Source organism: Gossypium raimondii, chromosome 8 (assembly GCF_025698545.1).
Source record: "Gossypium raimondii isolate GPD5lz chromosome 8, ASM2569854v1, whole genome shotgun sequence".
In the NCBI taxonomy this organism is placed as follows: Eukaryota; Viridiplantae; Streptophyta; class Magnoliopsida; order Malvales; family Malvaceae; genus Gossypium; species Gossypium raimondii.
The window spans coordinates 54,480,115-54,506,973 of record NC_068572.1 but is presented as its reverse complement, the minus strand read 5'-3'; the positions used below and the strand labels follow the sequence as shown (position 1 = coordinate 54,506,973).

The following is a 26,859-nucleotide window of genomic DNA, read 5'->3' as shown; positions in this document are numbered from 1 at the left end:
ATATTTCCACTCAACTCCATAACCAATTTAATAATTCGATTTAAATCACTTCAACCATTACTTGCAGTTGGTATATCCATAAACCAAGCTGATTTTAAACAAATCAAGTATCAATTTCAAATTTCTAACTTTAATATAACTATTTCATATCCAACCCTTTCGCATATATTGTCACGAAATATAACAAAAATAATTATAACAATGTATTAATTACATACAACTTACCTCGATACAAAATGTAAAGATTTTGGAATTTAATCCCCAATCTTCTCTTTTCCCCGATTACCGATTAAGGTTGACTTCTCGTTTTTCTTGATCTATAATGATACATTTAACTTATTTAACACTCACATTTATCAAAACAATCCTTGACTCGAACTTTAGCAAAATTATAATTTTGCCCCTAAACTTTTGCATATTTACACTTTTGCCCCAAAGCTCGAAAATTAAACTTCATCTCTTATTATTATGTTTTATGATATGCTGAACAATTTTCCCTTCTATGGCAACATCAAATTCCCACTCTAACACTTACTTATGAACATTAGGTATTTTTACCGATTATGTCGTTTTACTCGTTTTCACTTAAAATCGCTTAGTAAAAGTTGTTTAACATAATTTATAGCTTCATATTCTACCATAAAACATCAAAATAAACACATTTCACCTATGGGTATTTTTCCAAATATAAACCCTAGGTTAAATTGTTGCTAGAATAAGCTAAATCAAGTTACCAGGACTCTAAAAACGTAAAGAACATTAAAAACGGGGTTAGGATGGACTTACAATCGAGCTTGGAAGCTTGAAAACCCTAACCATGGCTACCCCCTTGCTAATTTCGGCCATTAGGTTGAATATGATGATTTTTGGCCTATTTTGTCTTTTTAATACTTTTTAATTACCAAATTACCAAAATGCCCCTAACTTAAAATTTTCCTATTTCACTTATCTCATGTCCATTTTTGTCCACAATTTAACCAATGGTATAATTACCATTTAAGGACCTCCAATTTAAAATTTCATAACAATTGGACACTTCTAACATGTAGAACTCAACTTTTGCACTTTTTACAATTTAGTCCTTTTGGCTAAATTGAGTGCCCAAACGTCGAAATTTTCGAACAAAATTTTCACAATTTTTTTTTGAAATTTTAGACCATAAAAATATAATAATAATTATATTATATTTTTCCTCGTCGGATTTGTGGTCCCGAAACCACTGTTTTGACTAGGCCTAAAATCGGGCTGTTACACGTGGATCCCCCTGAAGTGGGTCGGGTCGCACGTGGATAGGCCCTAAACGGCGTCGTTTTGGCACCTGGGTCATTAACCCAAAACAGCACCGTTTTACTTCGTTATTTAAATCAATTTTTTTCTAAAAAACTTCATTTTTCTTCTTCCTAAAAAAAACCCATCAAAAGTCTCTCAATTCCCCCTTTTTCTTTGGCCAATAGGGCCACCGTCCGTCTATCATGGCCGCTAGCCGACGACGGTGGTGACCGCCGTGTACGGTGGCTGGAGTTAAAAAAAAGGCCATTTCGACCGTGTCAACCTCCTTAAGCCCGTTTTGAAGCTGAAACTTTCAATAACCAAACGAGAATGCCCAGACAAGTGAAGGAATTCTCGACTTCCAACCACCTTTCATTGGAGGTGGCTACCTCAAACACCTACGACGGCGGAGCGCAACCCTCAGGTACGCCTCTTTTAGACTTTTTCTTTTTATTTTATGCCTTTTTTATTAAAAGATTTGTAAATAAAAAAAATAAACGTGGAAATGAAAAGAAACCAGGAAAAGATCAAGACCACCACCTTTTAAACTTCTGTTCTGTTTTTTGATTTACTAATGTGCATAAAAAAATTACAAAAATAATATTTCGGCTTTTATAGCCAAGTTAGAATCTTTTAATTTCTATTTTTTTTTTGTTTTTTTCTAGTTGTTTCTTTTGCTATTTTCCATTGATTTCTCTCTGCAGGTGTCAGACGCGCGTGGAGGAGGCGTGCGGCGGTGGTGACAGAGGCAGTGGAGCAGCGGCGGTGGTAGGCCTAGGGACGGCAGTAGACCTAGGGGGCGGTAGCTAGGTTTTTCTTTTCTATTTATTTTTTATTTTGTTGGGCTTTGGGCTAGGGTTTAGGTTTTGGGTTTGGGTTTGGGCCTTGTTTTTGGTTTTTTTTGTTTGATTTGAGTGTGTTGGGCCCGGGCAAAATTTGGGCTTTACAAGTATATTACAATCCCGGTGGCCCAACAACGATGGTTTACTCTATTTCAATATTCTATCATCTTGGATGGCCCAACAATGATGACTTTATATATTCTTACATTTTATTATCCGGGTGGCTTGACAATGATGCTTTTCTCAATTTACTTATCCTACCATCTTGAATAAATTGGCAACGATAACATTCCATATTTGAACATTCTACCATCTCGGATAGCTGACAACGACGGTTTTCAACCTAAGGCATGTCAAATAATTTGACGGTACTCGAGACCATTATTAGGGTAACACCGAATCGATATACATTGTAATCATGTATCACATTTCAATCTCATCATCAATTCATTTCATACATTGTATACCATTCAACATTCCATATCATACTCAATTTTCCCATATTCAACCATTACCCAGTTTCGACATTTAATATTGTCATACAATTCAATTCAATACGTGCTTTCAATCACATTCAAAACCACAATTCAATTCATTTTTTTCCAAGCACATATGTTCATGTCATACACATATTATACTCAACTTTTATAACACATTTCACAATTCAAGATAATTCATATCATTTCTCAATTTATTTAATTTGATACATATCTCAATATTCAATCATAAGCATAACAATTATGCTCAAATAACCATTTCCAACTCACCTTAATACCATATAATGCAAAATATCGTGAATATGCAATAATTAAAATTTTTCATGAATCATAGAAATACAAATCGGGGTTCCGCGTCACTCGTCAAATAACTCTCGCCCCTTGCTTTCCCTCTCGATGACCCAACATCGACCAATTCACAATCAATTACCAATTCATGCATATTTTTCAATTTATTAAATTTAGTCCCTAAACCCTAGACAAGCATAATTGTTAATTCTTAACTTTGGATTAAAATCCGATTTCACATTTATTCATTAGGGACCTCCTACTTTCTATTCCTACCGAAATTTTATAAAAAAAATTTCATTCTATTGAATTTGGTCTCTAATGTACGAAACTAACAATTAAGCTTTATAATTTAGTCATTTCCATAAACTAAGCTTAATTTCCATCAATTTCACACCTAATTGTTCAAGAAATCAACAATAGAAACTTTCTAAAACTTTAAAAACTTTACAATTTGGTTCATGGGACGACTAAATCAAGCTCTCATGACCTCAAATCTATAAAAAAAAAATTACAAGAAAAAGACTTGGATTTCGTATCTAATTCAATGGCCGATTGTTCGAAAAGTTTTGAAGCTTTCATCTAAGTTTCGATTATGGAGGACGGTGGGATAAGAGGAAAAGATGATGAATTCCCACTATCATTTCCCTTTATACTTCAATTAATAGTTAATTAACTTAGTTTAATTAATTAATTAATTAATTAATTAATCATGTTTTAATTAATATAATTTAACTTTTAATCACATTTAGTGAAGCTACATTCATCATTCACTACCAATAGTTTAAAAATGGTTTATTTACCACTTCGGACCTTTGAATAATTGTAATTTTAGTCCCTAAGTTATTTTCTAATTAAAAAGCTATAGCGATTGAACTTTACAATTTAGTCCTTGAGCCTTATTTAATCACAATGACTAATCAAATTTCAATTCATCTATTTATTAACTCCATAAATATCTTTATTTAATATTTATGGACTCAGTTTACGGAAACAAGGTCCCGAAATAGTAATTTTTGACACCATTGGAAACTAGGTCGGTACATCAGATATAATTAACATAATATAGAGTATGGGGGTCCCCATATTGTTTGTTTACTGTATCATTCAGATTACCTTGAGCATTTGGGAGTATTATTATGGTTGCACTTTGCGCATTTAGTGTGATAGTTGACTAAGTCATGAACATTCACATATTGAAGTATTGCTACTATTAAAGAAGTGTTTTGTGCTCTCTTCATTGATCGTTTGATGTATGGTTGGATACTTGTGTGTTCGAATATACTTCTCGCATGTGTTACTTGGGCAAAATTTAAAATGTGAATTTATTTTGATATGAATATCTAATATGTAACTGTTTTATGGAATTGTATTTTCTATACTCGAAGTGTTCTAATGCGATTTAAATTTCTTTAAAATTAACTTTAATATATGGTAAAGTTAGAATTTGGAAATCACCACAGGATATGAAAAGCTTAATGTTTGGGTTTTTAATTTTGTTTGCAAGTTCTAGATAGTTTGTGAGTTTGTGGTTGTGAAAAGTCTTTGTACAAATACTTTCATAACAGTCCCTTTTTTAAAAGAGTAAAAATAACACGTGGTAATTAAGTAAAAAACTCGACTTAGGTAATTACCATATTTTAGTGGGATAGTAAATAGGGTGAGAGAGGGTTTTGATAGTAACCTCTCTTTTTTTAGCTTTATCTCGTTCATCCTCTCGTTAGAGAGCTTTTCAAAAATCTTCTGCAGTAGTTCACCGAAGGTTGTTAGGGTTTTATGGTTTCCGCATATTTATATTATTTTTGAATCCGTCGTTTGTTTATTTGGGTTTTACAAGTCCAGTCCTAGCTTTTGTAAGTTGGTATGCCACTGCCAATAACTTCAAACCATTCTCTTTTATTCAAATCGAAAAAGCAAACGAAATTTTTTATTGTCCATTGTCACAATTAATAGCGACAAAAACAGGTTGAATCAAAACTTTATTGATAGGGAAACCGCATGGTGTCTAGTCTTCGTCTGAAGAATGCCTCCTCCTTCCACCCCTTCTACGATCTTCGTCTGAATCCCTACCTCTATAATCCCTTTCCTATTATGAATTAATGAATAGGTTAGTTTATGCTCTTAAACTTTTTTTGTTTCTTAAATACTTGGACCTCTCACTTATTCCTTACGCTTGTTCACTTATGGATCTATATGTATATATAACAAGAAAAGCTTAAAACTAACTCTTTCTGGAGAGTGCCTTCTTCCTCTAGGGGAATCATCCCTTCTGGAAGTTCGATCCTATCATGAAGTAATGAAAATATTAGTCAATCTTATCCAGATTTTATATATTTTTAAAAATACATGTGTCCAACACTGATGTTAAACACATTAAATATGAATATGATTATCTAAATAAATGAAAAAAAAAAAAACTTAAAACTAACTCTGTCTGAGTGTGAAGACTCCTTCCATCCTCTAGAATATTCATCCCTATCATCATAGTCTCTGGAACTCCGCTCCTATTATGAAGCAAATATATATAAACACTTTCAAAAGTTGAGTAAACTATATCTCATACTTAAACATTTAGATAATGTAAATTTTAGTTAGTTTCAAAAACATTTTTAAGTCATAAGTAATGCTAAGTTGATGACTTTTCAACTTGAATTTTAAACCAATCCAAACAAGAAAAAACTAAAATTTCTACCTCTTCCTTTTGAAAATATAAATTATTTATTTACTCACATTATTTAACTTCTAGTTTTTAATTATTTAAAAAAACACAAATTTTCAAAAACAATACTAATTCGGAAAGGAAGACAAACCTGGGCAATGGTAAACATTTGATTGACATTGGTGGTTTGGTAAGACTTATACGTTAAATTCATGAAATTAAAAATAAGAAGTTAAAATATGTCACAAATTTTTGTATTTTTTTATAAATTTAGAATGTAATCGCTGTATTTTATTTTTAGGATTCAATCATTTTATTTTTCAAATTTAAATCAAGTTAACATTTTGAAATAAAAAAATTATTTAGTAGCAATGTAATTAAAAATAATATTGTAATGAATCTAAATTTAACCGGAAAAAATCTTTAACTAAGAGCTGGACTTAAATTTTAAAATCTAAAAAAATAAAAATATTATAAACTAAAAGAATATAAAAATTTATGATATATTTAACCCAAAAAAATACCTCGGGGTTGAAAGTGAGACCAACTTTAATCTCCCCACAAAACTCCTTATTTTTTACAATATTATATGCAGTTGGAGGAATGCGTCCTTCTCGCAATACCGACTTTAAACAAATTCTGTAAATACTTTTAATTATATGATATAAAAAAAATAAAAAGTTTGATCCATAAATTTAAAGAAATGACTCACTCAGCTTCTCCAACGAAATCATCATTACCAATATCACTGTCCATTATTTTCAGTTTTAGTTCCTCAGCTCCTTCCGACACATTGAATATGAAATTCTCGTTCCATACCGGTTCAGACCCTTGCCGTCAACATCAACATTTCTATGGTAAGTTATTCCATGTCTTGATTATTTCTATTCAACAACAGAAATTTAGAAACCCATTTACCTGATGCAACACTACTTTTCTGCTCCTGAGTTCGACAAGTGAGGATCACATATGGATCCATTTTGACTGCTCAAATTTCCAATATTTAAACCATTGCCAAAATTACAATAGAAGATAAATAAATAAATTAATCTTTATACGTTAAATTAAAAATTTAATTAATTATTTAATTCGAAAATTCATTCATTTCTACGGTTAAAAATTAATTCTTATACATTGACATGAGGTACACGTGACACGTCATGTGTAACAATAAGATTACTCCATCAGAAAAGTTAATTTTTAACAATAAAAATGGATGAAAATCTTAACTGAAAAGATTAGTTTACTCTTTAATTTAACGTACAAAGATTAATTTACTCGCTTTTAAATAATGAGAGCAAAATATAATCTGATCCCTAATACGTCAACCATTAGCAACCACAAACAAAACATTCAAACTAAACCCACCCTGTTAGTTTAAACAACTGATATTAAAAGAACAGAAACAGAACTCACACAGAAAATCAGTGTCCTCAAGACCCTTGGCACTTGCAAGAAAAACTTCAAGCGATCCCTGAGGCATGTTTGGAGGCGAAACTGAAGACGGTAACAATGAATGTAAGAAAAAAAAAAAGACCCCAGAAAGGTATATATACAGGGGAATTCCATTCTTTCCCCTGTTTCTAGGATCTACTTTTTTCCAGGAAACTAAAAATAACACATATGCTGACTCGGTCCTCGAAAACTAAATTAGGAACCCACTTAGACCCTTAATTACCTTAGCCAGGAAAATGCAATGAGGTTAAGGATTGGTTTAACTAGTAATTAATAAAAATAAAAGCCTTGGGGCACTTCAAATTCTCTTACACCATTAAGGTCGGACAATCTTTTACATCAAACATGATCAGAATCCAGACAAGTTGCAAAATTAATGTTGTGAAACCACTTGCAGAAGTAGCTGGCATATATCATGCGTTTGTACAGGCTGAACCGCTTCTCCTTTGTTTTGGACCCACAAATAACAAACTAGTCGTCGACTAGCATCATCTTAAATTACGTAAGAAATATCTTTTGCTTAGTGGTTTACCAACAACAGTTCATGCTTATCACGTGGATTTATCAAATTCTCTCCAACATTATCTGTCTGTGATGTATTATACTTATCCTAAAACTTATCATTAAATTCATCATTATCTTAGATACAATTCCTAGAATCCTTAATCCAAAAGGATCCCAAATTACCGGAATGATGGCAAATTTAGTGGATGGTGAGTTTCCGAAACTATGTAAAGCGCCCCCAAAAAGAAGCCTTTGACAGACAGACAGACAGCAACTACTGAAACACATTATGAGCTGTCATTCACTCACAGTTCCATTTTCTTGCCTCTTCATTGTACACTAGTACTAGTAGCTATTCCTCTCTCTCACACACACAAATATTTTCTTTGTTTTGGTTCCCAAAATTTACCTTTTTCGTATGCATTCTTGCATTCTTGATTCTTATCCTTTTGTGTGTGTGTTTTTTTGGTTTTCCGAAAAGATAGTTTCTTGATTTTCTCAAACACGTCTTCTTCCAAAACCCAAAGTTAAATACTTTATTCTTTAAAAACCCAAGATCCCCATCTTCTCTGAATTATAAATTAATAATAATAATAAAAAGAATACTTTATAATCTTTCTTTGTTTTTTTCTTTTTTTACAAATATGGATGCTTCACAGAAAACTATTCTTGTTACTGGTGGTGCTGGGTTCATTGGTACTCATACAGTGGTACAGCTACTCAATGAAGGTTTTAAAGTGTCAATTATTGACAATCTTGATAACTCTGTTATTGAGGCTATTGATAGGGTTAAGGAATTAGTGGGTCCTGAGCTCTCTAAGAAACTCCAGTTCAACTTGGTAAGCAAAAAATTTTCCATCTTTTACTCTAAAGATGAAACCTTTGCTGTATGTATCGTTGTATTATGATGATCATACGGTTGGGTTTTTATTTGTTTTAAGATCTATGATGGGATCAAAGCTTTTTCATACAGATTTTTGGTTTCTTTTTTTTGGTTGCAGGGTGATTTGAGGAACAGGGATGACTTGGATAAGCTTTTCTCTAAGACAAAGTACTGCCAACTGAATATATACTGTAATCTTTTTTGGTTTTGATTGTTTGCATCACAATGGTCCATTAATTTATTGTCATTTTACAGTTTTATTTGGGATTATGCTTGCAAATGACTGTAATTTGACTAGTGTTTAATTGGATTACCTGTAACAATTGGCTTAGGTTTGATGCTGTCATCCATTTTGCTGGCCTTAAGGCTGTTGGGGAGAGTGTCGGTAACCCTCGTCGGTATTTTGACAATAATTTGATTGGCACTATCAATCTGTATGAGATCATGGCCAAATATAATTGCAAAAAGGTATGAGAATGTCTTTAAAACTCTTTGTTTTCCTCATGGTATCTTTTTGGTTTCATGGTTGCATTTCAACTGATCTAAGGAAGATGTTAAATTAGTATAATTGCTAGAATTCCTTGTTGAGCTGTTCCTATTTGTTCGAGTCTTCGAAGAAAGCTGTTTTTATCTCTACGACATGACTAAATGTGAGGATTGTTTGAGTGCCAAGAATTCAGTCAAGGAGTTTATTACATGTCAATGCTTTTATGCCAAAAAACACTAGTTTTTGCTTGTACTGCTTCAATTCCACCAAAGTTTTCAGGTGTTAGTAAACACAAATGATTGCCTCCTTATTCTTCTTTTACTTTGGTGTTATACTTATTCGCACGTTTTTACCAAGTAGATGGTATTCTCATCTTCCGCAACTGTGTATGGCCAACCCGAGAAAATACCATGTGTTGAGGATTTTGAGTTGAAGGCCATGAATCCTTATGGACGGACCAAGGTAAGTACTAGTGTTTCTTTTATTGGTTCACAAGAATTGTACATTTATTGTATTTAATCGATAAACTTTTCGTTATATTTACCAGCTTTTCCTTGAGGAAATTGCACGAGATATTCAGAAGGCTGAACCAGATTGGCGTATCATTTTACTGCGTTACTTCAATCCTGTTGGTGCTCATGAGAGTGGTAAAATTGGAGAAGATCCAAAAGGCATCCCGAATAACCTCATGCCTTACATACAACAAGTGGCTGTAGGCAGATTACCTGAACTTAATGTATATGGTCATGATTATCCAACCAAGGATGGCAGCGCGGTATGTGTTTTAAAAGCTAAATTTCCTGAAAGAATATCCGTAATAGTCCTTATCGTTTAGATTACAGTCAACTTTGTAATTCATCGTCTGTGCCTGCTCGATATTGGTCCTTTGTTGACAGATCCGAGACTACATCCATGTTATGGACTTAGCTGATGGCCATACTGCCGCACTTAGGAAACTTTTTACCACAGAGAGTATAGGTGATCAATTTATATCATTCAGTTGCCTTGTTTTAGAGATGAAGGTTGATAGCAGTTCCTTTTGGAAATTTTTACGGGTCGTTTTAAATGTATTTGTCCTTTCAGGTTGTGTTGCCTACAACTTGGGAACTGAATGTGGTACATCTGTGCTCGAAATGGTTGCAGCTTTCGAAAAAGCTTCCGGAAAGGTAAATGTTGTCTCATTTCTCCTTTCCCCTTCTCGTTCTCTTTCTCTTGTAATTAAATTGCTGGTGCTGAAACTACTGCAGAAAATCCCCATTAAACTATGCCCAAGAAGACCTGGAGATGCTACTGCCGTTTATGCTTCTACCGAGAAAGCTCAAAGGGAACTTGGCTGGAAGTATGCCTATGATTCGCATCTCTTTCCTAATGCATTGTTTTGTTGGAATTACATGGATCCTCTGTTACATATTCCTATTATATATCCTTACCTTTGATAGTTGATTGATATCTGCTCATATTATGTGTAATTTTCATGAATGTTGGGGTTGAAGATATGGGTAATTTGCAGGGCAAAATATGGTGTAGCTGAGATGTGTAGGGATCAATGGAAGTGGGCGAGCAGCAATCCATGGGGATACCAGTCAAAAAAGCCTTAAAAGCTTTGCTTAAGATTTTCTCATGTTACATCAACATCAACATGTTTAAGCAAAAGTTACCCCCTTAGTGTTCAAACAACTTATAGATTTCTTATGTGTTAATTGTCAATTTGAGTTGATGTTTTTATTTAAAGTAATTACATATATTTATATAAATTTTAGCACGTTGATAATTCTTATTTATTCACATTTTTATATGATTATTTATTTGATTCATGGTGATGTTAGCTTTTATATATGTTTAAATTCTACTATTTCATAAAGTTATGGATTTAATCATTATATTATAATTTGATTAATTTTAATATTTATATGTTTTTATTTTTGAAATTTTAGTCCTGACTTAAATAGTAATAGTTAAATTTGTTTGGTTTAATTCAATTATTAGTCTTGTATTATGCATACACTTATAGTTTTTTGGTGAACTATAAGAATAAGGCAAAGTCTGAACAACAAGCACGACTAGTGCTCAAACTCGGGCTACACTTGAGACGGTGAACACACTAACTATTAGGCCATGGGTTCTTAGTTTTTAATATATTATTTCTGACAATTCCATCATCAGGCTACAAGCTTCTGAAATCTTAATTACACCACTAACCATTCTAATATTCTAATCTAATAATATCAGCATGTTGAGATCAAGCATTTAATTTATAGATGGTGGTATTTACCAAAGCAAAGAAACTCATATCTCAATTATATAAATAAACCTGCATGGTCAAGCTCACTGATAGTCTTTCATACTAGCGTGGCTGATGGGGGAAACAAAAGTCAACCCTGTAATTTGGTCAAGCATGACTAACAGGAAACTTCCCTTGAAACTGCATGCAATTACCAACTACAATTTCAAGGATTTCCATGTCCAAAAGATCACTTTGAAGGGAAGGGTCCCTCAATATTTGTCAAAAGCAGCTTTGAGGAAGGTTCAACTCAAAGATGGAGCCGCATAAGGAAGCAGTGAAAGAAGAAAGTGAGCATGTTATGGCGATTGCTTGTACAATCATGGCTGGTGTTTCCCCTGTGTCAGTGGCTAATTCTCACACTCAACACCCATTTCCAACCCCTTCACCATTTTCTTTCTCAGGGGCTACTACACGGCGAACTTATACACCTTCCATACATCATTTAAATCTCTTCCTTCGATTCTTGCAGCTTCTCTTCTCCTTTATTTCAGCCCTCACACTGGCTACTCCACCCTCAAATAACAACGGTGGCCAACGATCACCTAGCTTCATCGAGTACCCTGAACTAACGTAAGCATAGCTATGTTTTTGCTTTAATTATTTGACAAGATTACTAACTAATGTAAGCAAGTAAGAAATCCATCTTTCTTATTCTCATCAGAATACTTCAATCATCGAAGTTCACTCTGCATTAAACAAGGATTATCTTTGTCTTTGTGTAGATATGGCTTCATTGTAGCTATTTTAGCTTTCCTTTACGCAGCTTTCCAACTGTTTAAAGGTATTTCTGACATTGCTCACAGAGGCATTCTAATATCAGACAAGACCTCAGACTACCTTAGCTTTGTCTTCGACCAGGCAAGCGCACTCCCCATTTTAGACACTTGTTAATTTGTATGATAACTAATTCCTACCTGGGTTGCCTGTACAGTTGACGGGCTACCTTGTCGTCTCATCTGCTTCAGTAGCAATGCCGATCATTCGACAACAGGTTGGGCAAAGCACACCACTTTGGAAGGGAACCATTGTATCAACTAGCATGTCCTTTGCAACTTTTCTGGTTATAGCAATCTCTGCTCTCTTGTCTGGCTACAAGCTTTGCAAGAGAATCGTCTGGTGATGTCACTTGCTGTTGGTGTTATACAGGGGCTTCATTCTGCTCTTGTAATTAATAGCTTAAAACTGTATACTCCTGTAAAAACATCCTGCTTCTTACTTAAAAGCCCATCCATGGGCCATAAATTATTCTGTAACCATACACATGGAGTTTGGTCAAGTCGGTACTCTTTAACTTGTTGAGACTTTGATTCTATGTTCAAGATTAGAGGCTCTACAACAACTAGAAAAACTAATGAATTTATCATGAATAAAAAGAAAAGAATGAAGTTTAACGTGAATTAACTGGTACTCCATATTTCAAATATACTTTAATTTCATCATGAATTGGAAAGGGAGAATATATTCCTAGCTTTCCCCAACCACCAAAAGTTATAAAAAAAGAGAAAAAGCATAATGTTACATTCTCTATATATAAGAATATTCACTAGGCCCAAAATAATCCTTTGATATACTATAAGCAAGGCAAATAGAAGCAGGGGAAAGGTTCTGGTCAAGTTCTAAATATGATACTGAAAAAGAAGAGCCTGTATCACATGCAGCCCCAAAAGTTTAGTCTTCTTCAATGACATTAAGTTTGCCTTCTGTAAACTCACAAGCAGGAATGGGGATTCCAAGCTGCTTCTGTAACTTCTTCACAACAAACACTTCCGGCTCCTCACAGATGGTTACCACAGTACCTTTCCTGCCAAGCCGACCTGTTCGACCAGCTCTGTGTGCATAGTGGATAGAGTCAGTCGGCAAGTCCAGATTAACCACAAGATCACATTCTGCCACATCCAAACCCCTTGCTGAAAGTTCATTTGTCACCAAAACTCTCACTTCTCCATTCTTGAACTTTTTCAAAGTCGTTGACCTGGCAAGCTTGCCAAGGTCACCATGCAGCTCTGCAGCTACCATCCCACGGGCCGCTAGCTTGAAGACAGCATCCTTTAGCTGCTTTGTATGGTTCATGAAAGCTATCACACACTTGGCATCAAGTGCATGTACGCATCTTCTCAATGTATCAACCTTGTGTTGTAATTTTGCGACACAATGGTAGTGTTTCAAAGCAGGTGGTAGGCTTTGCAATGCAGCCTGAGTCCGCATGCTTGAGTCTGAACCAGATGTAGGTTTTAAGATATTAACAGGTCCAGAGGGCGAAACAGCTTCAAGTGGCATGACCTTTTTAGCTTGGACAAGAAGTGGGTCAGACCCCCAACTCCTAGCCGCCCTTATAACTGAAAATGGAACTGTAGCAGACACCATAATGGTCCGACGTGCAGCAATTGAGCCACGGGGGTCAGCACCTGATCTCCTGCCCACATGTTCCAATATCCGGTGCATGTCCTCCCGAAAGTTAAATGACAGGAGCTCATCAACTTCATCTAAAACCAAGAAACGACAGCTATGAGTGTGAAGCTTCCCAGCTGCACTGATCTCTGCGATTCGACCAGGGGTGCCAACAACAATGGCTGGCTTGTTCTTCTTTAAAGCTTCTTCCTGTCTTGATCGATTTGCACCTCCTACAAGTTGCTGAACAACTTTCTTGTCTGTAGGACCTAGAAGCTTTTCAACCTCCCTAACAATTTGCATCCCCAGTTCCCTAGAGGGAGCTACAATAACCGCATCAATCTCTTTTTTTTTCTCAAATTCACTCTCACCATTAGCAGATTTCTTTTTAAGTGGGCCTACTTCAGAAAGTATGGGAAGGAGATACGCTAATGTTTTTCCTGAGCCCGTGTAAGATTGAATCACAACATCATGACCTTTGAGAATTGTTGGAACTGCTGCAGACTGAACATCAGTTGGAACCGTGAATCCTGCTGTGTCTAACCTCTCTAGCAACAAAGGTGGAAGGCCAAGCTCAGAAAATGACTTCGCAGAAAAAGGCGCTGATTCAATTTCTAGTGACTTTTTCAACCCGACCGCCTTAACTGTTTTTATACCATTGCTTCCAACACCCCTTACCTTACTTTTAGGTGCTTCACTAGGAACATCAAGCCTTTCAATTTTATCCGCTTTGATCTTGTTTGTTTTCTCAAAGCCACTTTTGAAACCAAGGCTGGAAAGAGTGAGAGGTCCATTATCAGGATTAACCTGACTCACAAACCGTACACTGGTCTGGCCCCAAACTTTCCTAGACACATTAGGTAGCCTAGATGAGGGTAATGATTCTCCAAACAATAGAAGCAACCTTGTTGAGGGTAATGCTAGCATCCTTGCCAGATTGTTATTGACCAGCAACTGAAATTTTCCTCCTTTATAATGACTCAACCCAGTACCATTGACAACAGAGGATTGCGAAAAAGCTTTTCAGAAACAGAAACTCAAGCTGCAGATTGAATGAAAATGCATTAAGGTCAGAGCTATATGAATAGAAATATATTCTGGACATGCGACTTCCAAAACAATCAAACACTTGAATCCAATATATCAATAGAAATGAACAAAAAAGAAGCTCTAAGGTGTATACATTACTTAAAACGCAACCGAAACATGTCAGATAAATTTTCAAATTTATGGAATCTGAATTCTTGTTTACAAGGAATGGAAGGGAAGTCAAATTGAATGATAAATATAAGGTGTGATAATTTGACAGTGCTGACTGAAACATTTGGTCGAACAGTATGAGAGCAATGTCAGCGCCAACTAGTGCACCCAGTATCTAACAGAAATGTTTAAACTAGAGCCACACTAATGATAAACAATCGTTTTCGAGTATTGGTTACCAAGAAAAAGAATGGAAAATAGACTATACAGAGTTTCCATTTTCAAGAGAAAAACTCACCTTAGAGCTAAAACTGCAGCATATAGCCTCTCTAACTCTTCGTGGGAGTAGTAAACTCGGAGTGTTTCGGATTGGGTTCTTTGCAAGGGACGAACTTAAAAAGTTTCAGATAATACCTGTGGCCCATCTAGTTTCAAACCCAAATTTAAAGCTTTAGGGCTAGGCAAAGACAAACTTTTGAGGGGTTGGACCAAAATTTGGGCTCATCGACTCAACTCCAAAAACGAATATTGAAAGGTATGGCTGAAGAATCTAACATGGTTCCTTGTTTCAAGATCTTTCCTTAAAACCCCAAAAAGTTGTTCAAAGCTAAACTTCGAGTAGCAGGTTCTTTTCACCAATTGCCAATTTACCTTCGATCCCTATCTTTTCTTTTTTGTTTCCATTTCGCATTTTCTTTTCTTCTCCCTTTGACTCGCTTTTCGTCCTTACGTCATGTTCAATCCATGTCTAGATGTAGTTGCCGTTCCTTTCTTTTGTTTTGTTTTTTCAATTGAACCTTGTGAAGATATCCGCGTGCTTAATGGTATCAAAACCCGCCATTAACAACAACAGCCTGAAAAAGATGAAGTATTTTTATTTTAATGATTCTTCCACTTTAGACTTTCATTCTTTATATATAAAATATCATTTTTCTCTGCTTTTGTTGGCTTAATCCATTTAAATACAACTTCTATTTTTGAGTTCGTTTACCTCATCTATAGTATAAAAGCTCTCTAGATTGTGACTGAAACTGGGCTCTTATCATAGAGAGATGAGAATTTTCAAATTCATGTTGATTTGAAGTTTAAACTAACATCTAACTATAAAAAGTTTAACATGTTTTTACCCAAATATATTGTGGTTTCATAGTTTCTGATATTGGAAAAGAATTGCAAGTCTTTGGGCCAATCATACTCAATTCAATTATGCAGTATGCTTATAATTAAGAACTTTTAGAACATTTACACATTACTTAGCAATTTCTTATGTTTGGGGGGCTATAGAGACATTATTGTTGGTTGCTAAACTTGATAATGAAGCCTACATGTTTAATGATTTAGTCTTCATTATGTAGGCACTTAACAAAGGTTGTTATAACTTAATTAACTTGATTGCTTCTTTAAAATTTATTAACTGATGTTATAAGCTAAAGTTTTATATTGCCTTGTCTAGTACCTGGTGTGAGTAGTTTTGCCCCAGAAAGGACCAAAATGAGTCCTCCATTAAGGAGAAGATGAGATGGTGGGTTAACTGGGAGAATTCAAATTCCGGGTTTGTTTGAATCTTTCGATTTATAGTGTTAGCTAATGTGTTATCAAGTGCTAAAGGAAGCTTCAGTTTTGATTGTGAATATTGCATATTTGTAGATAGAAATGTGATTGATCATTGTAGTCCTATGTTAGTGCTAGTTTATGTCGACAAATAAAGTTGCATTTACTAGTACCCGTCTGTTTCGGATTAGGAAACGTGTAAGTTGGAACGAGGCTAATCTCAGGGAAATCGAGGCAAACAAACAAGAAACGAAAAAAATTGATGAACCTAAAACACCTTACCCTTCAACGATTGAAGAAGATGGTAATGTGACCCTTTTGTTCACAATTTGCAGCTTGTTTTCTTGGTGGAATTTGCTATGATGATATCTTTGGTTATTTCATGCTACTGGGTTTCTTTTATAGGTTCTTCTGTTAAAAGCATCGACTTTGCTGCACATGCTGAAGCCTTAAAAAATGCCTTGAACAAACTAGCTTTCACTGAAGAGCACAATAGCCCGTTTGGGGAAACCTGCCAAGACGAAGATCAAGGTGTTTGAATCATCAATGAGGCCTACAAATTGGAACATTAATCATCTAATCCTAAGTTAATTGTGGCATTGTTTGCAGGCTTAGCAAAACAGAAGGATACTGTGAGCTTTGAGGGGAGGAGGAGAGCACATTACGACGAGTTCAACAAAGTGAAAGAAGTACAAGAAAAGGGCTGCTCTCTCGACGATGAGCTTGATAACAGTATATATGTTTCTGGTTCGGGTTCAACCCTCGACATCGATTCAATAGAAATTGATATCGAGGATGATGATGAAATTCTGCAAATAATTGACATAGAGGAAACTGATGATCTGAGTTTCCCTCAATACTCACATTTTGGTGAAGTAGAAAAGTCTTGTTTAGGCAATCATTGATGATCTAGCAATCATTGATTAAAAAAAGAAGAAGAAGAAGCCAGTTTGTTTAGGGATTTTCATGTAACAACGTACATTTAAACATGAATAGGGCATGTTTATGTTATGTTAATCGATTTTATAAAGTGTTTGAACCGTTGTATAAATCTGAGCATACTAAAGGTTGATTTTTGAGGGCTTTCTTGACACATTTGCAAAGCTTTAGCTCCAAGTAAGCGTGTAGTTGACCACCAAATCCAAAACAAGGTTATTGTACGTATCTAAGTGGATTGCGTTTCTTTAAGTAGAAAAGTATACTAAAACATTAAAATTTTAAATGTACTTATGTGAGTTAATGTGGTAGCCATGAAGTACATATGACTTTATTTTTAAATTTTAAAAGGACTTAATTGAATTTTCTTTTTAAATTTGTCTTTTAATTTTATTAATTTTAAAAAAATCTATTTTACTTCCTATAAAATAAAAGGGTCAAATTGAATAAATATGTAAAGATTAAGGATTAATTTTTTTATTATATCTTATACATAAACATAAAATTTTAAAGGAAAGATCGTTTTGCAATTTTGTCAAAAACTAAAATGTAATCTAGTATAGGGCTAATTTACCAAAAACTAAGATTAAGGATTAATTTTTTTACTTCCTGACACGTACCCTGACATTGCGCTGACGTGGACGCGATTTCCTGAAAAATGGACCATTCTGGTAAATAATCAAAAAATCGGCCCATTTCGGTAAAATTTGAAAAAAAAGGGCTTTTTTGGTAAATTAGACCTAGTATAGGAGGTTTGTAAGAATTTGACCAAAGAAAGTCCCAAGTTTAATTTATAAGGTAAAGTGGAACTAGTTAATTTATTTCATTGGAAATAAAGTCCATTGTCACATCCTCCACGCGGCACAAACCATCCAATCATATCTCAACCTCTCATTATCTTCACCCAAAACCACGTTTAAGCACAACTTTACGGTTGCGCTGTAATAACTCCCTAAATATTTGAACAGTTACCGCTTACTTTAATCTTTTACCCAAGAATACAGAGAAGTTTCTGGAAGAGACAGTAAACACATGATACCTTCTGGCGAATTCCTTTTTGGCGCGTGTGCTCCACGTACTTTTCCCTTTTCCCTTTTTCTATTTTCTTTTTATTTCTTTTTTATTTCCTTCTTCTCGAATCCGCTATTTCCCTTTATTCTCCCTTTTATCACTTATTCTCTACCCAGAACCTTCCAGAAAATAACAAAACCTACCTCCATCTCCCACTCCTTACGCGCCGCCTTTCAACGGTGTCTGATCGCATGAGTCTGGTTTCTTGCTTCTTGTTCGGTTGGTGGGAAAATAATTATCGTTTGCGGGTATTTATTTTGATACTCCTTTTTCCACTTCTTCTTCTTCTTCTTGTTAGATTTGAATATTTTGATTTTGTAAAACGTATTTGTCTTTGATTGATAAAAGACACGAGTCAAGTCCTTGATTAGGTCAAATAGATCACAACAACAAGAAACTGTTAGTATTAACTTGAGTTATATATATATATATATATATATATATATATATATAAGACACTAGCAGTTGAATTTGGCCGACTAATCTTACATATTTTCAGCTAGAAACATCCAAGAGATTTCTTTGTTCATTTGTTTAATTTGTTTTACAACATATTCTCGGCTACCAAACAGGAGCATTATTATATGCTGATATATATATATATATATATATATTTGTAACTTTTTACTTTTGTTCGATCTAGTTAATCACCTTTTAAAGAGCTAAAGGTACGCCCAAGGAATCTCTCTCTCTTTGTCTGGAAAGTTCCCGTTCTGTACGGTTCGGATTTAGAATCGAACCGCATGGCATCATTGCCGGCGGACCAACCGAGCGAATCCACCGCCAGTGGTGCCGCTGACTCCCAACGATCTTTACCTACTCCGTTCCTTACCAAAACCTATCAACTCGTCGACGATCCCTCCGTTAATGACATGATTTCATGGAACGAAGATGGATCAACCTTCATTGTTTGGCGCCCCGCTGAATTCGCCCGTGATTTGCTCCCTAAATACTTCAAACATAACAACTTCTCTAGCTTCGTGCGCCAGCTCAACACATATGTAAGTGGGAAAAAGTGTAGATTTGAATACTATAATTACTATCAGTCGTATAGAGAGAGATAAGTTTTCGATTATAATTGGTTGATTTAGACAGGTTATTTTGCTTTTTATCTTTTTTAGGGATTCAGGAAGGTAGTGCCGGATCGATGGGAGTTCGCTAACGATTGTTTCCGAAGAGGTGAGAAAGGACTTCTCCGAGACATACAACGTCGGAAAATGACTCCTACCACTACTGCTCCTGCCGCGACGGTGACCGTGGCGGCGATTCCTTGCAAGGTTTCCCCATCCAATTCAGGCGATGAGCAGGTCATTTCGTCCAACTCGCCACCTGTTGCCACCGTTTTGCACCGAACCACGAGCAGCACGACGCCAGAGCTTTTAGAGGAGAACGAGAGGCTCAGAAAAGAGAACATGCAGCTGAACCACGAGTTGACTCAGTTGAAGGGATTGTGCAACAATATACTAACTTTGATGACGAACTATGCTTCCGGTCAGTCGGAAAATAATTCAAATTCAGCCGAAGGTAAGGCGTTGGATCTTTTGCCGGCGAAGAATTCGGGTACGAAAGCGGGAGGCGTGGGTCCGAAGGAGGCGGTGGATATGGAGGAGGATGTGACGCCGAAATTGTTCGGAGTTTCGATTGGGTTGAAGCGCGTGAGGAGAGAGGATTCGGTGGAGGAGCAGAATAATAATCAAGAACTACAGCAGGAGATAGAGTGTGAGCCCGGGGTTAAAGCAGAGCCGTTGGATGGGAAGAGTGATGATCAGGATTCTTCGTGGCTGGAGCTAGGGAAATGATCAAATCCAGTGATTCACAATCTGATCCTTAATCAGTGGATGATAACGATTAAGTGGTCCCACGTGAGCGTATTTCGAAGAAAGACGCGTTTGGGAACACGACACTTCGCGTGTGGGAAGCATTTGTTCTGGTTGCTTCTGGAATCCGAAACTCCTTACAGAGACCTAAACGACAGCGCTTCGGATGCCAAACGACATGAAGGGGTCCATCCGGCCAGCCTTTGAGCGATGGTCAATTATGTATCCACACCTTTGTAACAAAAAATATATATTTAATCAAAAAAATCTGAATAAATCTAAAGTTCATTTATGATAGAGTTGCTTTGGTGGGTTTATTGCATTATATTAGAATATGTGATGGAGGTGGTAAGAGATTAAACGCAGGAGGAGATTTGTAGAAGAGATGTGGGGTTTGTGAGACCATGTTAAGACAAAGTTGGCCCTTAACACGTGTTGAGCTTTAAAGAGAAACTTATCCAAAACAAGACTATCATTGTCCCTTTGCTAAAAGGTTTTAGAATGAATATTCCCAACAACTCAAAATCAATAACAAGCTTAAAATGGCGAATTCTGCCTATGATAGCAATGCATTTGACTCGGTAACATGAATTGGGAGGAGTAACAATTACAGCATCAAATTTGGACCTAAAGTTCTTAAGCTCCAGCTTCAGGTGACTTGGTCTGCTGTTGCAACTCTTCACTAGCATTTCTCAGGAATTGGTCCCAGCCACTCCCTGCACTAACATCCAAGTAATCATATGGTACTGCTGTCTTTAAACCTGGCCGAACACCGCATCGGCTCTCTACAATTCTCAACTCCAAATCATCTCCTTCCCTGGCTTTCTGCTCCAATTCCTCCCAGGTGAACAGCAAAGGCAATGTAAAAGCACCCCAAGGATTGAAATCCAACACCTTTACACGTTCATCCTCTGTAACATAAACATCAAATGTGTAATCATCTGATTCAAATTTCACCCTCACATTGTCATTGAAGAATTCTTCAATCAACACTTCAACCTTGTTTTTCTTCTCGCAAAGAACTGGATAAAATGTAGTCACCTCCCGTTGTGAAATTCCGACAAGCTTCTGCCCTTTTACAAAACAACGGAATTCCATTTCGGGTTGGAAACGTGGGTACCATTTCCGAAGGGCAAGGAAGAATTTAGGGGGTCTTGACATGGTTTTGTCACTGCATGAATCATATGCATGACATAGATCATGGATCAAAGAGTCAGATGAACGAAGCAAGAGAGCAATCTCACTGAATGTAGTGCATCGGAGTGTCCCAGAGGTGCTTATCCATGCAGAGTCCTTGGGTGCACTCCAATTCAACTTAGGAAAGATTGCACCCCCAAGGGTTTCAATTGACTCCTTAATCTTCAACTCAAGTTCTGGGAAACAAGGGGCCGATAAAGCTTCTGCTTCATCTCCGGATCCTTCTGATACTTGATAATCTTCCTCCTCTTCTGGATTATGAATTCTATTCGGAAAGGCATCTTCGTTTGAGATTGAAGCAGGAAGGAGGAAAGGTCCTGAATCATCGAGTAGGTACTGGACAAAAGATTCAGGAAGCTCATGAATGAATGTCCTAATCGACACTGATTTAAATTTTGGGTACCATTCTTGAATCTGGCAACGGTTCACATCTTCTTCCTTCATAGCTGCAATAATGAAATAGTTGAAGATATTTCAGACATGGTAATTTCGGATATGATATGAAGCCACATGTGCACCACAAGGTTAATAAATATGACACAACAGATTTCATGTTAAGAAAAAAATCCAATCCCAGTATATATAATTTCTTTTCATATTAAATTTTAGGATGCAAATATTTTAATTAGCGAGAGGCGCTAATTAATTGATTTAATATAAGAACAAGGCAAGCTTCTCGAACTTTTTTCTTCCTAATTAGCTTTGGGGAAAACTCCGTACTTAAAGAATTAACCAAAGGGTTCTATCAGTTAATCTATATCATACACGATATAACAATTACCTGTGAATTATGAAAGCACTATCGAATCAATTCCAATAAAACTAACAGCCCAAATCCTGCAATTTTGAAACCAATCATAAAAACCCAGAAATGAAAAGGGGAAACCATAAAAGAGAACACAATATATACAAGGAAAATAGCGAATCAAAAAAAAAAAAACAAGAAAAAAGAAAACGTACCTCAATCTTCTAGTTTATTGCAAATTAATCCAAAAAAAGGATAAGATCAAAGAAAGATTGCAGATTTCCACAACTTTCTAAACTAAATTCATCAAATTCACACTGTTGAAAAGCGGCGACTTCTGGAAGGTTATCTGTGTCTCAATTGCGGAATCGCAGAGTTTTTTTTAGTGGGTTTGTGGAGAAAAGGGAGGGAAGCTAGGGTTGGTTATACTGCTTCGGGAATTTACAGGAATAAAAGAGATAGTAAAGTTCTAATTTGGTGTAATTTTACCATTGAGTTGATGACCCGAGCAAATTAGGGTAAAAAGAAGAAATATATCAAAAACGCAATTACTTGGTCTTTCAATATTACTTGTTATTGTCTCAATTTAATAAACGTTCACACATTGAAAAACCCAATTTAACTTTATTCATCTTCAAAATTTGAAACTGGATATATACTGGTTTTAAAGAGTAATGTGATAACACCTCTTGCACTTGTACATTCAAAATACAGAAAGAAAAGCCTTCAACAATAATAGTCTGTGACATACAACAAAAGCGAACAGATGTAAACCGAGTTCTTCAACTCCGTTAGTGCCTATATGCCCCCACGGAAACATTAATATACACGATAACTCTGCGAGGGTCAGAGCTAAAACAAGCATAACAAGATTGCAAACCAGCATATGACCAATAACATCTATGACTACCACTAAAAGAAACAACAATTGTATCAACTGCATTATAATGCGTCTTGAGCTAACATCATATGCAGAGGTCCCGTTTTTTACACTTCCTCGTGGTTTTGACTCTTTAAGATGTTATACTTGCAGAGAGGGCAGGTAGCATTGATGTACAACCACTTATCTACACAGGCACAGTGAAAATGGTGACCGCAAGGAAGTTCCCTTAGTTCAACTCCTTCTTCGTAGGCAGAAAGGCAAATGCAACATTCCTACAAATTAACCCGGAATCAAAATTTAGGTATTTAAGCATGAAAGACTAGGGGCAGATGGAAATAGCGCAAAAACCAAAAACAAAAGAGATGAACTTACTGCATCATCCATGGGAAGAACACGTTCTAACGGGGAATCTGTACCACATTCAGTCATTATTCCCCCAACAGGTTCTTGGACATCAGCAGCAGATTTCTTGTCACTGCCAATTTTTTTAAATTTGAATTTCGATAATTGATCAATATCTTCCTTCAAAGCTCCCTCCTGATGCAAGTGGTCACATGAAGCATGTAAAATGAGAAGTGCTTAAATCATGGTCATGAAGTAGAATTCAACATTCAAAGTATGTATTACATCACAAGTCCACTATTACATCGTATGACCTTTCCGACAACAAACCTCTATCAATTTGAACTATGTTCATGTAGAAAGCTCATAATTCAGACAAGAACACAAAAAGGCCTTTCCCATACTAACTAGACAGTTATAAGTCAACTTCAAAATTTACTAATCACATTTACACTCATTAACCATCCCATTGCAAACAAGATGTTCATGATAATCTTACATGCAGCAGGATGAAAGTTACCTGATCTGCCACAGCATATAAGATGGCAATAATACATGGAAGACAGCAGCAAACAGCCATGCCGATTATGCATGCCAGTGCAACGCAGAAAACAACAAAGAACACATCAAACCCAAGAAAAATTATACAAAGCCTGCAAAGAAAGTAGCATTAAAAGAGTAAGGATCAGGTTACAAGGCACAAAAAAAACCTTAAAACAATGAAAAAACAAGAGCGAAAAAACGATATAAGAGCTAACCAATAAAGCTGAGGGGAGCTACGTGCCATTGCTTGGCCACCTATAGACACCCAATAGAATCCAATGATCCACCATATAAATGAAAACATCGTATTTGCAGATTCCAGATGCTTTGCAACACTACTGAAAACATCAATTTCAACTGGTTAGCCACCAGTATCACATGCAACTATAAAACAGACATACATGCCGAAGATGATAATAAAATTATCAATCACTTAATTCAACTAATGTCAAATGCACAGGGCAGATTATTAGCCCCCAATATATTGCATCTCAATTCCAGCAATTAACCAATAAGAAGCAATATGGAAAGAATGATCTAAAACTATGATTAACCAGTGGAAATCATCAAATGCCAATATTAACAATCGAAATAAATGCATACCTTCCACCATCATCTTCCAACTGGGCCAATGACACGTACTGCTCTGAATCCACCCTCGATCCAGGGCTCAAAGCCCCTTCCTCCCCTGCATTAAATGGCCTGTACTCCGTGCTCTGCCGCCTCCTCCGTCGCCTATACTCCACACAAACGCAAACAATATGCAAGAAACACTGGAAAGCATACCCAATTATCCAAAGCCTCAACGGCATATCAGGGCTCTCGTTCCTGCTCAAAATCAAAACACCAACTGCCACAACCACGAAAGCTAAATTCCAGATAATATCGAGAACAACTACGGGCTTAGAATACGCCCAATCGCTCTGACGCTCCTCGAGCTGCTCGGCGGCGGTTTCTCGAACCAGCATGGACGGCTCACGCATCATCCTTCGGCTGCTGGCTCGGCGCAAGAACCTAGCCGCATCGCGGAGACTCTGGCGACGAACGGTCCGACGCGTGGAGGAGTCGTCGTTTGAAGCGTTGCTTGTTGGTGACAGAAAGGGCGTCGTGTCGGTAATGTCATCAGAGGAAGATCGGCTCGTTGGAATCGTCGAAGCCATCGTTGGGAAATTCTAAAAAAAAGGAGGAGGATTTGAAATGGTTTTAGGACAATAAAAATACAAAATACGGATTGTTTGTTGAAATGTGTTAGGAAATGGGATAAGTTAGGGTTCGTGAAATGTTGGTAGTTTGATGAATGTCGTTATCACACCATCGGACAATAGGCTGCCGGGTTTGGAAACCCCATCGTTATACCTGTAATAATGGTATAATGATTATTTAATTACAAAACAGAGACTTTTTTAACTTCGTAAATTAAAGAACAAATGGTTATTCACCTCTCCTACTTGGAATGTTCATTCGCTTCAATCATCACACAACAAGATTTCAGTGTTACAACTTATTATAATTATTTGCATAATATCACATATATTTATCTTTTTTCAAAAAAAAAAAAAGAAATAGCTCAAATATATGTTATTAGACTTGTTCATTTCGGGCCACTCAATTCAACCTGAAGGCGCACCCGAAAAGTGAAAGGGTTTGAGAAAAAATGTAAACCCGAAAAATAGACTTGGATAAAAAAATAATGTCCGTTTTCTAAACAGACCAAGCTTCAAGGTAAGCTTTTTTTAGCACGAGCACAATCCGACCCGAATATAAAAAAAATGCTTCTATCTTTTTTACTGTTTTGCCATTGTTTTTTCATTGTTTTGTTATTATTTTACTATTATATTGTTACTATTTTGTTGTTATTGTTTGGATATTGTATAACTCTTATTTTATTATTAATTTTGCTACTATTTTAGAAGTATTTGCTTACTAAGTTGCACTTTTTTTAGTGTTATTTAAGTATATATATTTTATTTTTTTTACAACTTTAATATTTTTATTGTATTTGATGTATTATATTCTTTAAATTTATTTCTATATAAAATTAATATAAAATTTTAATACGACAAGCTAGACCGAACTCGAGTTTTAACATTTTTATCCGAAATAAGCTTAAGCAAAATTTTATACCTAAACTTCATTAAATTCTATAGAATGCAAAAGCTAGTGCAATGCACTATGGGTGCCTTGATGAAACATTTTGCCTCTGTTTTCAATCATTTTATTAATTTTCAAACATATTATATTATTTATATATATATATTCAATGGTAGTTTTTTAAAAAAATTAAAGTTGGGAGGTAATAATGAATCTCGAATATAAATAGTAAGATGATATAAAAATAAAAAATATTATAGTGAATATTTTTAATTATTTAATTATTTGATAACAAAGTTGATAATTACTTTAAAATATTAAATATAATTATTTAAATATTAGATAATAAACTAAAGTTTGATTAAAAATCATATTTAATGACTGATAATTGTATTTAAATAAAAATTATTTAGTATATGTTGGATAAATTTTGTTAATATATTTGATATTTTAAAAGATAATTTTTAGGATGTGTTTGGTGTAAATTTTAGATTAAATTATGAAGTAGAATTGAAATTTGACCGATTATAAAATAATGACAAAAAACCCACATAACTTTTATAGAAACAATTTAAGATTCTTGGAAAAATCATTATTAATATTTGTGGACCAACTTTTATGGTGCAATCATTTGGATTCACATATGAAATATAAGTTTAAAATTGAGATTATCCGAATCAAATAATATATAATTAATTTTAAATAATTATTTTATATTTAAAATAGTGAAAATAATTTAAAAGTTCTTGAAAAATATTATTCTTTTAAAAATATTTATGAAAAAGACATTGAAAATTTATGGAATTCAATAAAATTATAATAAATGATCCAAGAAATTTTAAAATCGGAAGAAAATAACACCCGCTTGTGACTTCTATTAGAAAGACAAATTACAAAAATATTTAGAGAAAGTGTTTAAAAGAAATT

At 35.3% G+C, this 26,859-nt stretch overlaps 8 protein-coding genes across 13 annotated transcripts; 4 read left to right on the top strand and 4 right to left on the bottom strand.

The window, feature by feature from the left end:
* Positions 1–4,795: 4,795 nt before the first annotated feature.
* On the bottom strand, positions 4,796–7,245 carry LOC105792188 (elicitor-responsive protein 3). 2 transcript variants are annotated; one of them, XM_012620625.2, is made up of 7 exons: positions 6,972–7,245; positions 6,474–6,539; positions 6,268–6,385; positions 6,080–6,194; positions 5,326–5,400; positions 5,123–5,179; positions 4,797–4,982 (listed from the first exon to the last, which is right to left on the bottom strand). In XM_012620625.2, the coding sequence occupies exons 1-7, from the start codon at positions 7,036–7,038 to the stop codon at positions 4,902–4,904; spliced, it is 579 nt and encodes a 192-aa protein (XP_012476079.1). In that variant the 5' UTR covers positions 7,039–7,245; the 3' UTR covers positions 4,797–4,901. The 2 variants fall into 2 exon arrangements, with proteins under 2 accessions (XP_012476084.1, XP_012476079.1); XM_012620630.2 differs by lacking the exon at positions 6,080–6,194 and having other exon boundaries at positions 4,796–4,982.
* Positions 7,246–7,705: 460 nt separating this feature from the next.
* On the top strand, positions 7,706–10,698 carry LOC105792185 (bifunctional UDP-glucose 4-epimerase and UDP-xylose 4-epimerase 1). 2 transcript variants are annotated; one of them, XM_012620618.2, is made up of 10 exons: positions 7,706–7,723; positions 8,174–8,353; positions 8,516–8,565; positions 8,730–8,865; positions 9,245–9,346; positions 9,432–9,659; positions 9,781–9,862; positions 9,968–10,050; positions 10,132–10,223; positions 10,395–10,698. In XM_012620618.2, the coding sequence occupies exons 1-10, from the start codon at positions 7,721–7,723 to the stop codon at positions 10,480–10,482; spliced, it is 1,044 nt and encodes a 347-aa protein (XP_012476072.1). In that variant the 5' UTR covers positions 7,706–7,720; the 3' UTR covers positions 10,483–10,698. The 2 variants fall into 2 exon arrangements, with proteins under 2 accessions (XP_012476072.1, XP_012476071.1); XM_012620617.2 differs by lacking the exon at positions 7,706–7,723 and having other exon boundaries at positions 7,791–8,353.
* Positions 10,699–10,843: 145 nt separating this feature from the next.
* Positions 10,844–12,459, top strand: LOC105792186 (CASP-like protein 4A4). Of its 2 annotated transcripts, none has more exons than XM_012620621.2 (3): positions 10,844–11,738; positions 11,972–12,026; positions 12,100–12,459. In XM_012620621.2, exons 1-3 carry the CDS (start codon positions 11,422–11,424, stop codon positions 12,286–12,288), a joined length of 561 nt encoding a protein of 186 aa, XP_012476075.1. In that variant the 5' UTR covers positions 10,844–11,421; the 3' UTR covers positions 12,289–12,459. The 2 variants fall into 2 exon arrangements, with proteins under 2 accessions (XP_012476075.1, XP_012476073.1); XM_012620619.2 differs by having other exon boundaries at positions 11,891–12,026.
* A 95-nt stretch (positions 12,460–12,554) lies between these two features.
* Positions 12,555–15,185, bottom strand: LOC105792184 (DEAD-box ATP-dependent RNA helicase 47, mitochondrial). The gene is made up of 2 exons (XM_012620615.2): positions 15,055–15,185; positions 12,555–14,598 (listed from the first exon to the last, which is right to left on the bottom strand). The coding sequence occupies exon 2, from the start codon at positions 14,481–14,483 to the stop codon at positions 12,837–12,839; it is 1,647 nt and encodes a 548-aa protein (XP_012476069.1). The 5' UTR covers positions 14,484–14,598; positions 15,055–15,185; the 3' UTR covers positions 12,555–12,836.
* A 62-nt stretch (positions 15,186–15,247) lies between these two features.
* On the top strand, positions 15,248–17,358 carry LOC105792187 (protein phosphatase inhibitor 2). Of its 2 annotated transcripts, XM_012620623.2 has the most exons (4): positions 15,248–15,624; positions 16,499–16,611; positions 16,713–16,838; positions 16,917–17,358. In XM_012620623.2, exons 1-4 carry the CDS (start codon positions 15,578–15,580, stop codon positions 17,210–17,212), a joined length of 582 nt encoding a protein of 193 aa, XP_012476077.1. In that variant the 5' UTR covers positions 15,248–15,577; the 3' UTR covers positions 17,213–17,358. The 2 variants fall into 2 exon arrangements, with proteins under 2 accessions (XP_012476077.1, XP_012476076.1); XM_012620622.2 differs by lacking the exon at positions 15,248–15,624 and having other exon boundaries at positions 15,631–16,611.
* Positions 17,359–18,376: 1,018 nt separating this feature from the next.
* On the top strand, positions 18,377–20,423 carry LOC105792183 (heat stress transcription factor B-2b). Its single transcript, XM_052634095.1, has 3 exons — positions 18,377–18,562; positions 18,958–19,315; positions 19,436–20,423. Exons 2-3 carry the CDS (start codon positions 19,058–19,060, stop codon positions 20,111–20,113), a joined length of 936 nt encoding a protein of 311 aa, XP_052490055.1. The 5' UTR covers positions 18,377–18,562; positions 18,958–19,057; the 3' UTR covers positions 20,114–20,423.
* Positions 20,424–20,585: 162 nt separating this feature from the next.
* On the bottom strand, positions 20,586–22,641 carry LOC105792182 (uncharacterized). Its single transcript, XM_012620611.2, has 3 exons — positions 22,289–22,641; positions 22,110–22,165; positions 20,586–21,774 (listed from the first exon to the last, which is right to left on the bottom strand). The coding sequence occupies exon 3, from the start codon at positions 21,770–21,772 to the stop codon at positions 20,768–20,770; it is 1,005 nt and encodes a 334-aa protein (XP_012476065.1). The 5' UTR covers positions 21,773–21,774; positions 22,110–22,165; positions 22,289–22,641; the 3' UTR covers positions 20,586–20,767.
* Positions 22,642–22,782: 141 nt separating this feature from the next.
* On the bottom strand, positions 22,783–25,202 carry LOC105792181 (E3 ubiquitin-protein ligase At4g11680). 2 transcript variants are annotated; one of them, XM_012620610.2, is made up of 5 exons: positions 24,445–25,202; positions 24,057–24,176; positions 23,819–23,951; positions 23,329–23,493; positions 22,783–23,228 (listed from the first exon to the last, which is right to left on the bottom strand). In XM_012620610.2, the coding sequence occupies exons 1-5, from the start codon at positions 24,999–25,001 to the stop codon at positions 23,061–23,063; spliced, it is 1,143 nt and encodes a 380-aa protein (XP_012476064.1). In that variant the 5' UTR covers positions 25,002–25,202; the 3' UTR covers positions 22,783–23,060. The 2 variants fall into 2 exon arrangements, with proteins under 2 accessions (XP_012476064.1, XP_012476063.1); XM_012620609.2 differs by having other exon boundaries at positions 24,057–24,179; positions 24,445–25,199.
* Positions 25,203–26,859: the final 1,657 nt, after the last annotated feature.